This window comes from Crinia signifera, chromosome 4, assembly GCF_055691185.1.
Source record: "Crinia signifera chromosome 4, ASM5569118v1, whole genome shotgun sequence".
Classification (NCBI taxonomy): domain Eukaryota; kingdom Metazoa; phylum Chordata; class Amphibia; order Anura; family Myobatrachidae; genus Crinia; species Crinia signifera.
The window spans coordinates 174,471,669-174,483,996 of record NC_139220.1 but is presented as its reverse complement, the minus strand read 5'-3'; the positions used below and the strand labels follow the sequence as shown (position 1 = coordinate 174,483,996).

The following is a 12,328-nucleotide window of genomic DNA, read 5'->3' as shown; positions in this document are numbered from 1 at the left end:
TTAAATAAGTTGTGCTTATATTTCATCCTTAGGTCCATTTATGTGGTGAGGGACAGGATTCACTTCTGTTTATCGACATGTTTTAAAACTGGAAGCCACAAGCTCTGGTTTTGCCTATTACATTGACTATAAATAATTTTAATCGGTTCTGGACCACCAAACAGAGGCACCCCTGCAAGTGCTCCGAGGCACCCCAGGGAGCCTAGGCGCACAGTTTGGGAACCACTGATCTACAGCATTGTTTCTTTTTCCATTATACAATATTTATTTTTTAAATCATGTTTCCTTCAAGCTAAAAATATATTAAAAACAACAATATACAAGAGAAACAAAGTTAATACTGTGTTTTAGAAGACGCAGTACTGCTAATTTTTCAGCCTTGCGAGTCCCCCAGACGCCGCCTGCACAGTCGCCCTGGCCCCCTCCCTGAACCTCCGCAGGCATGAGAATGGATGATTTGCAAGGACAGGGTGGGCAGCTGACATCCGCTGATGTCAGCTGCCCGCCCCAATGACCCGAGTCATTGGTAAATTATGATGGAAATGCACAGCATTCTCATGGGATCACCCACGAAATGCTGAGCGTTTCCATAGGCAAATTCCCTGGCACGGCCAGTAAGCGACACGCTTGGACGGTGCAATTACTGCGAGCGCCGTGATTCTTGACACTGGGAATGTCACGGAAAATGCAGGCATGACCAGGTGTTTTCAGGGACATCAGCTCCAGCCTCAATCAGCCTGTTTCTATTACACTGGACAAGTAGGCCCTGGGACACACAGACTGCGCACAGTGGGAAAATCATTCATCGGTGAGTGAGTTGAAAATGGATTTACTAGTATTCGCCGATCTGCTATATTTTTTACAAGCTTTTCATGGCCTTGCACAGAGAAGGATTTCAATCTGGTGGGGCTGTGTATACCTGATCGCAGGGCTCTGCAAATTAGAAGCGATCAGGTCTGAATAACCCCAGTTGGTTAAAATAAACTTTGTAAAATGTTGATGATGATTATGTTTATATTTCAGTTGCCTATGAGCCTAATTCAGGATGGATCAGTAATCAGAGAATTTGCCGTGGACTGTGAGCAAAAAACACTGCCCAGACAGAAAGAAAAAACATCTATTGCACAATTGTGAATAGGGATGTATTTGCAGATCCATTTGCAAAACATGGACCAGCAAACAGTCTTTTTCATCTGTGCCAGTCTGGAGCTTCTACTAAACTGCAAAAGAATCAGAGACCCACCCAAAAAACACCCCCTACGCTCAAGCTTCCTGTCAATTAAACTGCAGCTACCCAGAGAGGAAACAAAATGAAAAGAAAAACAAATAAAGATAACAGTAACATAGCATTAGAGCAGGGTTTTTCAACCAGTGTGCCGCGGCCAGTCCTCAGGTGTGCCGTGCGACAGCGTGTCACGGCGACTCACCAGGGTCCTCCCTCCTCGGCGCTGTCTGTGTGACCCCTGTAGATGACGCCGGGACGTGCCTGTGCGCATTAGGTCATCCGACCTATGCGTTGTGGGCACAAGGCGCGTCCCGTCGCATGTGCAGAAGCCTGCCACCGGAGCCTTCAAGTGAAGTGCGCACTGCGCGCACTGTATAACTCTCCTGGAGGTAGGGTCATTCGGATGTAGCATTTACATCCAACGGGTGCTGGTGCTGTGTAATAAAAATGTTACATCTGCCTCACCTGCAGTGCACATGGTTTTGCCCATTTTGAGAACAAATTTATACTGCAATCAGATCTAAATAAGGGCTACTCTACATTCCTGCACCCTACTCTATTTATACACAAACATCAACACTAGGGTTAATATTTGTCAAGTGCAATTATCCTTTTTTTGGAGCCCCCTGTCCCTGTACTTTTGGGTGCCGGATGGCTGACAGACAGTCGGGATTCCGACAGTCATTACACCAATGTCAGAATCCCAACTGTTAAAACCCCGACACTCGGGGTCCCAGCTATTCTCCCGGCTATTCTCCACGACCCCCACAGAGGGAGAATAGAATAGGTGGCGAGCGAAGCGCTCCCCCCGCTTCGTTACGCTCCCCCCCCCTATCTGAGTCCGGGCAGTCGGGATCTCGACTGTCGGGCTCCTATACCACACCCGTACCTTTTAGTACTTTCTAATTATCAGGACATGAAACTAGATGATTAGTAAATATGTCCCTTTGTGTATCTTAGATGCACCATGGTATATCTTGGTATTATGGTATTATATATTATTAACAGTTATTTATATAGGGCACACATATTCCACAGCGCTTTACAGAGAATATTTGAATATTCACATCAGTCACTGCCCAAGTGGAGCTTACAATCTATATTCCCTACCACATGTATACCACACATGGGTTCATTTTTGGGGGGGGCCAATTAACCTACCTGCGTATTTTTGGATTGTGGGAGATAACCAGAGTACCCGGAGGAAACCCACACAAGCACGGGGAAAATATACAAACTCCGCACAATTAGGGCCATGGTGGGAATAGAACCCATGGCCTCAGTGCAGTGAGGCAGTAATGCTAACCATTACACCGTTCATTCTGCTATGCAATATACAGGAAATAAGTTATAAAATATTTATGACTTCAACTTCTATAATACAAAATAGAGAAATGAAGGATAAGGTACCTTTTCAATGTCTCATACAGCACGGTATACTTCGCCTTCAGTTCCGCTGCTCTGGTTCCAGGGATTTTACCAGCTACAAACAGCTAGAAGAAAAAGAACAAGAAGATATTTTTTTTAATGATTGATTACATTATATGCTGTACCACATAACATTCCTCTTCTGATAACCCTTATATGATGACTAACTGCACATGACCATTTCTTTAATGTTCATTCATTGGATGAAATGTTATACTTAATAGAAATGGAAGAATAATACAGTTGCCCCATACAAACGGTTTAATTTTGTCTATATTTCAATTCAATTTTGCTTATAGAAACAACATTGAATCGAAATCGAATGAACACCGAATGGTTTTCAGCCACATTTGATCCTGATGCGTGGCCTCACGGCATCAAAATCAAATAGAAAAATATACTGTGCAGGCAAGGCTATATAGTACAGAACTGTACTGTATAATCCAAATCGAATGCATTTTGCTTGATATTCGATTCGATCCCGATTGAATCAGGATCGAATCACAAGCACCTGAGAGCTCACTAGTTTGAGTATATTGTGGTAGTAATGTTCTTTAATGTCACTTTAACGGAATGATTAATTCGGACTATAATAATGATTTAAAAAAAAATAGCAATTTCCATATTGAAGTGTTCATTGATTGGTTGATTAATTAACTCATTTATCTATTAACAGTTTCTTATATAGCGCACACATATTCCGCAGCGCTTTACAGAGATTTGTTTCATTCATTGGTTTTCTAATTTGCAGGGTAATTCCTAATCAGTATTAAATTATTATGTTAAATAAGAAATTCATCCTGAAAACTTTTAAACATCAGTCCCTGCCCCAGTGGAGCTTACAATCTATATTCCTTACCACATGTACACGCACACACAGACATTCTAGAGTTAATTTTTGTTTTGTAATTTATGTTTGGATTGTGGAAGGAAACCGGAGAACCCTGGGGATACCCACGCAAGCATGGGGAGAATATACAAACTCCACACAGTTGTTCCATGGTGGGAATCGAACTCATGACCTCAGTGCTGTAAGACAGTAATGCTAACCATTACACAGCCCGTGTGGCCCACCCGCAATGTGTGCTGAGCGATCAGTGTAGCGCAGGGCTTTGCCTATTGTTTATAGCCAAAGCCCTGTGATCTAGCAGTAAAGACAGTAGAAGCACTCTCTTTCCTGTTGGCCGATGGCAATGTGCAGGAATACGCATCACCGTCACCCTGGGCTATACACATGGAGCGATCAGTGCTCCATTTCTGAGCAATCTAGTTGGATCGCTTAGAAATAGAGTAAAAATCGCCCCGTGTGTATACCCTTTTACCGGTTGCTACAGTATGAGCATCATCACTACTTTTTAATTTTCACAAGTTTTGATAAGTACCAGTGTACTGTATGCAGGTCCATTACTCTTTAATAAAACTACATTTGGCATGCAGCAAAACAAGTCAGACTCTGCCCAGCAGCACCTACGTTGCATAAATGCGCATGCGCATATGCAAAACATCAATCCCCCGTGCGAATGTGCGGGGAGCGATCAATTCAGAATAAGGCCCCTATATGTGGTTTTCAAAATTTGCTTAACCAAATCCTACTTTTTTATACTTGATTTCAATATAGTCCAAAATATGAACTTTTTAGAACTTACTATAATAATTATTAAAAATATAAAGTCACAACTTGGTATAGGCACATTTAAAACATCAATGAACAAACACAAAGTTTTTGAAAGTCTGTTTTTAGGGTTTGAAACCGTGGACTTCCTTAATCATAGTCATGTGGAAAATAGATATTTGCATCTTTATAAATGCTAAAATGTGTGATTCTGATGATTCTGATGTCTCCTACAGTATGGCCATATATCAGTCCAATTTTCAATGAACTGTTCAACGGTGACGGTGCACTACACACCTAACCAACTTTTTCATCAGACCATCCAAGCACCTGAGGAAGGGTGAAGATTGTGGCAACTACTTTTCGCTAGCCTCCAAACTTTCAAGCGTTCCCTGAAAACTCACCTCTTCAGGCAAGCCTATCATATTTAAGTTCTACACGCATAACCCTCTGAGGCACTTATGTATTATATAGCTTCCCTTCTGGACTTGTAACTTGGTGGGACTGCTATGCTATTACTGATGCCTGTCCTTGTGTTTTCCTCCTATATCCCTATAGATTGTAAGCTTGCAGCAGGGCCCTCTAACCCCCAAGTCTATCTGTTATTACCCAGTTTGTTTTATCACTGTCTACTATTGTAAAGCGCAACGGAAATCTGCTGCGCTATATAAGAAACTGTAAATAAATAAATAAATAACTACAGTTTAATGCTAAAAAATACAAAATGATGCAAAACACAAAAACCCAAAACCTAAATATAGTACTAATGGCACTATAATGAAAACTACTGAGGAGGATAGGGAATTATGAGTCACTATTTCTAGTTATTTAAAGGCAAGAAAGCAATACAACAAAGCAAAGAGAAATTAAAAAGTCAGATGCTTGGTTGCACAGGGAAAGGAATCACTAGCTGGAAAAAAAAGACATAATGATGATACTGTATAGGTAGTTGGTATGACCTCATCTACAATTCTGAAGGATATACTGTAAATATATACATATTTAGAGAGCATATAAATAAGGGCAACTTAATTCATGTATGGTCTACATCACAACTTACCCAGATAAACTAATACCCCTTTTACACCAAAATCCCTGGTCGGACCCTGGTCTTTGAACACAGGAGTTTCCAGGGTTGGACCCAGCTTCATACCCCATTTACACAGCCCCATGACCCAGGTCGGACCCAGGTCTGTGCCGTTTACACTGAACCTGGGTCAGCACTGCTTTTCCCTATGGATGACATTAAAAATTTCATTTTAGGAAAATGATTTATAGTAAAAATTAAAAGACATGACTAGTTAGCATTGAAGAATGTTGGTTTGTTTTTTGTAGAATATTTTTGCAAAAAGTTTTATTCAGTGCCCTTCCCCTGCAGCAGCAGACCGAATGTCCCATGTGCTCCCCCAAGCCCCCCCCCCCCTAAAAAAAAAAATAACATAAATGATACTGCATCCAATTATGATTTCTGTGTGCATTGCCCGTATCCTTCCTGGCTGCTGTCTTTTGCCACTGCAGTGCACTATGGAAATGCATCTTGCACTTTCCGGATGTCCCAACCTGGGTTGGGACCATTTACACCGCCCACGACCCAGGTCCAACCAGTGTTCAACCCTGGTCAGGACCTGGGTAGGAGACCAGTGTTACTGGACCTGGGTTGACCCCTTTTACACCAAAGCTGACCTGGGTCCAACCTGGGTTTTTCCTTGGTGTAAAAGGGGTATTAAACATCTTAACATGTATAGTTTGGAGCAGAGAAGGGAAACGGGATACATGATAGAAACTTTCTAACATGCCAAGGTTTTGAAAAAATTACAGGAGGCAGAGGCGGAACTACCATTGGTGCACCAGTTGCAGTGCACTGGGGCCCCTGAGGACTAAGAGCTCCTTCCTGCCACCCACTGCCATGTTGCATATTGTAAAGTTGGGTTGGCGAGGAGGAGGTTGGCCCAAATGATATATTGGCACCTGGGCCCACAACCCACAAGTTCCACCACGGACAGGTGAGAAACATTCTTTAAAGGAAGAGAAGTATTATAACTCAAGGTCATGCGCTAAAACAGGAGGGAGGAAGGTTTGGAAAGTGTAAGGGTAGTGAATAAGTGGAATAGCCTCCCATCAGAGGTGGTACAGGCTGATACAGAATAGTCGACCTAATACTTGCGTCGACCTAATGACCCAGTCGACCTAACCCATGTCGACCTTCAGTCACATCGACCTAATGGTGTCAACCTAATACTTTTTGAAATAGTTGGTGTCTATACAATGATCCATACCCACTCCACAAGTGCAGTTATCCTTACAAATAGTAGCAGAACATGATGGAAAAATACTAGGGCTCCCATCCTTTTAGGTCCCAAACTAAGTTCATAATATAACACATGCAATAAATACACCATCCCAGTGCCTAATACTAATCTGTGCCCCCTTTAATCCTATAGTAATAAGCTGTGCCTTTATACACACCAGTGTATGATGTCAGCAGCATTGCTAGGAGGTTTCACAGATGGATCTGCTGGCCAAGGTTGACACTGAGAGGCAAAGGGCATACCTCCCAACATGACCCTCTCCAGGAGGGACACAATGCTCTATTCCTGGACTACAGTGGCGGATTCAGGGGGGAGGGCACCCAGGCACGTGCCTTCCTTGTCATTTATTTTGTAGCTGAGGACCAGGGCTTTCCAACGAGCCCAGCCCCGTGTCTCTAGCCCCCCGGAAACCGGAGATATAGCCTGGCAAACCTGTAACGTTTTTTCCCCATAGGATAATATGGGACCCATCAATTCCGACCCACACCCGGTTCCGATGGCTGCCAGTTCTCGCCCTGGCATCACAGAAGCTTGTGGTTGATTTCATTCAATTCCAAATCGCTGGGCCTTCAATATGATACCAGGATGGTCCAAATCGGTCAATCGGTTCCAGAGATATTGCGTGTAAACCGATTTTTTTATTTTTGAAATGTAATTTCATGGCTGTTCATGTTCTTTGAGGGCAGATTACTCTGGAACCAAACGTTCCAGTTTCACTGGACCAAAATCATTCAAAGCCCACTCAAAAGTTCTTCAATATAATACTTCTCTCATGTAAATGGGTCAGTTGGTTCCAAAGATATAGCCGGTTAAATTAGATAACTGGTTAAAGGGGGGAGGGGTGGTTTTCTCTCCCCCTCATACCAGAAAATGCAGCGACTAGGCTGGTGTAAAGGGGTCCAACCTGGGAAAGCATTTTCTGGTGTGAAAAGGGTATTATTTCAAATAGCCGGGACCTGCAGTGCTCTGAATACAGCCAGGCTCTGCCACTGTCAGTGGCTATCACTTCTGCCTGGCGGCGGCTGTCTCCCATTTACCTCGAGCATGTATTCCCCCTTGGCAATGAGCATGTAATCCCACATGGCAACGAGCATGGAACCTCTGGCAATGAGCATGGAACCCTTGGCAATGAGCATGTAGAGAAGCAGCACTTATGTAGCATCATTTTTAATAGGCATTATGGTGTTTGGCATAACACATAATGGACATAATGGCGTGTAACTTAACGTGTAATGGACATTATGGTGTAAATGTTTAATGCGAGCCTTTGGTGGACAATGTCCCTGTTTATGAAGTGTATTGTGAACTTTGGCTTAATCTGTGTGGCATTATGTGAATTTTTTCCCAATCCGTGTAGCATTATGTGAATTTTTTCCCAATCCGTGTGGCATAATGTGAATTTTGGCTCAATCCGTGTGGCATTATGTGAATTTTGGCTCAATCCATGTGGCATTATGTGAATTTTGGCTCAATCCATGTGGCATTATGTTAATTTTGGCTCAATCCGTATGGCATTTTATGCATTTGGCTCAATCCGTGTGGCATTATGTGAATTTTGACACAATCCATTTGGTATTATGTGAATTTTGGCTCAATCCGTGTGTGTTATTATGTAAATTTTGGCTCAATCCATGTGGCATTATGTGAATTTTGACACAATCCATGTGGCATTATTTGAATTTTGGCTCAATCCATGTGGCATTATGTCAATTTTGGCTCATTCCATTTGGCATCATGTGTAAGGGGCAAGTATAATGGGGTCTAGTATTTTGTTGCATAATGTGTAGAAGTTGTATATGGTGTTGACACGCCCCCTGTTGAGTGGCCACACACCCTTTTCCGGAGCGCGCCTTTGGCGCGCGCACAACTACAGCCTTCACTTTTGTTGCCATGGTGGTCCTGCGTACTTTAAATGCCAGGGCCTATTTTTAATTCCATTCCCACCCTCTCCTGCCGCTCTCTTAGCATGTACACTGGCAACACTAACACCGCCCCTCCCCCACCCAAACCCTTTTTTATCATGGTGCCCCCCCTGTCCTTTTATCCTGGATCCACCCCTGCTGGACTACCCTCATAAAGTATGATTACCATCACCTGTGTTGAAGCACCTTTCTTATCAATTAACCTATTTAATACTGGTGATGGCAATCAAAAATTAAGAGGGAAGTCCAGGAACAGAGCATTGTGTCCCTCCTGGAATGGGTCATGTTGGGAGGTATGAAAGGGAGACAGAGAGAGCATGATATGTAGTGGCAGGGAGAGATAGAGAAAGGCAGAGGGTTATGGGCAGAGGTAGGTGGCAATGAGAAAAGAAAGAGGGTGGTGGAGGGAGAGCTAAAAGGTGATGGGCAGAGAGAGATAGGCTTCCACTGCATAAACCAGATGGTTCTCCGACCCCTTGCCTGTTTACATCCTGCTATCTAACCACCCACTTGCTTGCACCTCTTGTAATCTGTCTGTCTCCCCTTCCTACTAGATTGTAAGCTCCTCTGAGCAGGGCCCTCTTCCCTCCTGTTGTCAAAGCCCTCTTCTCTTCACATGTCACTCACAGCTCTCCTATACTCCAACACTCAGTGACCATCTTTGTCTGCATACTCATCTCCATTATTGGCATCTAGCCTCTAGTTGTATGTTGATTGAGTCCTCACTACTTATATCCAAGCTGTATTGTGTATTGAACTGTGCGCTCTTTATTTGTACTGTATTCTTGTTATTTATTCAATGTTATGCCAAGCTTTGTCTCCTTGTATTGTTCCTTTGTACGGCGCTGCGAAACACTTGTGGCGCCTTATAAATAAAATGATAATAAAATTATAATAAAAAGATGAGGAAGAAGGTAACACAGAGAGGCAGGGGGTGGTGGGTAGAAGGTGACAAGGAGAAGCAGGAGATTATCTTCAGTCCAGGGAGAGGCTTTTCACTATTCAGGGGAGCTGAAGAGTCCCTCTCCTCCTGCTGTAGAATACGTTATTAATCTACCACTACTGCGCCCAGATATCCTCAAGTAACAGGGGTATTTTAAGAGAAGATAGGGCCTGTGTGCAGGCCCCTTCCTCTCTTGCAACACACCATATTCTATTGTACATGTGCAGGTCTCCAGTAACATGGCATCCATGCCTTGTTTCTGGACACAAAGAGGCGGGGCAGCTGTCTAAGACTAAGCAGTTACTCCATCGCTCCTGGATAGTGTCTCATGATATTTAACAGAAAACCACATTGGTGAATGATCATAGGATCGATTCAATGTTAAAGAAAAACCTCTGCACAACATCCAGCCAAATGAAAAACAGTAGGCATAGCATTACTGTATATATTGTAAGTCTACCATAAAATGAAGACTTCACAGGAGCAAATACAGAGGATTCACCACAAGGTGCAAAGTATTATTAAACCTCAAGAATAGAAAGAAAGAATTAGACATTGCCAAAAAAAAAATAAAAAAAAAAATTTAAAAAAGCAGCCAAGTTTTGGAAAAACTTTCTTTATACAGATAAATTGAAGATCAACCTGAACCAGAATCATGGGAAGAAAAAGTATGGAGAAGGCTTGAAATGTATCCTGAACCAAAGCATTCCACAGTGGAGGTAGTGTGATGGCGTGTTCCTAAATGACTTTCAATGGCACTGGGTCACTAGTATAAGGATATACTGTATGGTCTTCTCAGATTCAGACAAATTTAGCAAAATTGATTAAACAGTGCTTCACAATACAGATGTACAATGACACAAAATGTACTGCAAAAGGGACACACACGTATTTTAAGGCAATATTCCGCAATAGCCGAGTCAGTCACCTAATCTCACCCCAATCAAGACTTTAATTTCACTTGTTAAAGACAAAACTAAACGCACAAACAAAACTAAAGTTATATGCAGTAAAGGCCTTACAAAGCATAACAAAGGAGAAACCTTCATCTTGTAATGTCCATGGGTTCCAGACTTCAGGCATTCACTGCCTGGATAGAATTCTCAAAAAGTATCAAAACTTAACATTGCATTTTTGATTATGTTAATTTTTCCAGTTACAATGAGGCCCTGAAATAGGGGACTGTGTATAAAAATAGTTTCATACAATATTTTTGTTCAACCCTTGAATTAATGTTGAAAGTGCATTTCAAATGTATCTCAATGGTTTAATTTCAAATCTATTGTGGTGGCTTACAGAGACAAAATTCTAAAGATTGTGTCAGTGTCCAAATATATATGGACCTAACTGTAGATTATAGTTAATGACAGCGGACCTAATTAAATGAGTAATGATTGGTTTAACTCATTTTCAAGACATGTTCTCAAAAAAACAAAATAGGAGCCAAGAACTTACTTAAATTCATCATGCATCTCCAGCTGTTTTGGGAATAAAAATAATGACACTAATTGCTTGTACCTAAATTTAATTAATTGGAAGTACTAAGGAACAGCAAAAGTATTACTAAATCATCTTTATAAGGAAAATAAAGTCTTACAGTACATCTGAATGACCTAATACTGAAAAAAAAGTACCCAAGTTAATTTGTAGCTAAGAAACGATGACATCAGGAGTCATGTCACAGACCATAGTTTATGTTGTTGGTATGGGTGTAGACCAAAAGTACTTCATGCACTTGTCACAATACACAGACAAGAAGACTATACTAGGGTCAATTTGTTGCTTGCAGACTCCTCATATTTGTTGGGGAGACAATTTAAGCATAAAGGGAAAGGTAATATCTATGTAGAATGGGTGTGTTATATGGTCCCGAAAGTCGGGATTCCAACAGTCATTAGCCTGACTGGCCGGACTCAGATAGCATGGCAAGCGCAACAAAGCCCCTTGCAGGCTCTCTGCGCTCGCCACACTGCGGGCACGGTGGCTCGCTACGTTCACCACCTATTCTATTCTCCCTCTATGGGGGTCGTGGACCCCAACGAGGGAGAATAGCCGGTGGCCACCAGGACCCCGTTTGTCGGGGTTTTGACTGTCGGGATCCCGACGCCGAGGTAATGACTGTCGGGATCCCGACTGTCGGGAAACTGTCTGGCACCCTGTAGAACAGCTCACATCAACACCAATTAGTAGTAATATATGAGTGTGATAAACTTGCTTTCATAACATTATTGGGGCAATACAGGGGCAGTTTAAACAGCTTTTCTTCTATGTATCTAGTTGCTTGTGTAGTTACCCATCTTGCAAAAGTTGGCGCAATGCATTGAAGGGGTGTTTATTTCATATTTGAGTGCAGAATTCAGTCCATATACAAATAATACCCGGACCCACCTTCTTCAGTGTTTAATGTTATTTAATTGATAATGGTACCAATATTAATAGCACCAGTTATTAATAATAAACATATCGGTTTGCACTTGTTATATTGCATCATGGCCTTTTTTATGATCAGATTTTATACCTGCTGGAAGGAGAGTATCTGTACACATTGTGACCATAGGCGAATCTAGAAATATGGTAATAGTTGGTCCTAGATCCAAATACTGAAGCAGGTTGGACCTTTGCGCGGCAAAGCCGCGTGGCGAAAAGGGGACCTGGCCTCATGGAAAGGAGGCGTGTCATCACAAAAAGGGGAATGGTATTACACATTAGACCACACACTGTAATGCCCATTACACATTTTTGCAAACTCCATAATACCCATTACAAATAAAGCCACTTACACATAAGACCACACGCCGTAATGAACATTACACATTGTGCCGCACATCATGATGCCCATTACATACTATATAACAAACAAACCTTAATGCCCATTACATATATGACACA

At 42.2% G+C, this 12,328-nt stretch overlaps 1 protein-coding gene across 3 annotated transcripts in view; it reads right to left on the bottom strand.

Moving 5' to 3' along the window:
• CCDC146 (coiled-coil domain containing 146) overlaps positions 1-12,328 on the bottom strand; it is a 123,168-nt gene that overhangs the window by 73,649 nt on the left and 37,191 nt on the right. For all 3 annotated transcript variants that reach the window (XM_083183040.1, XM_083183039.1, XM_083183041.1), the window contains one exon: positions 2,636-2,718. In XM_083183040.1, coding sequence (XP_083039166.1) covers positions 2,636-2,718 — 83 coding nt within the window. The remainder of the gene's footprint in view (positions 1-2,635; positions 2,719-12,328) is intronic.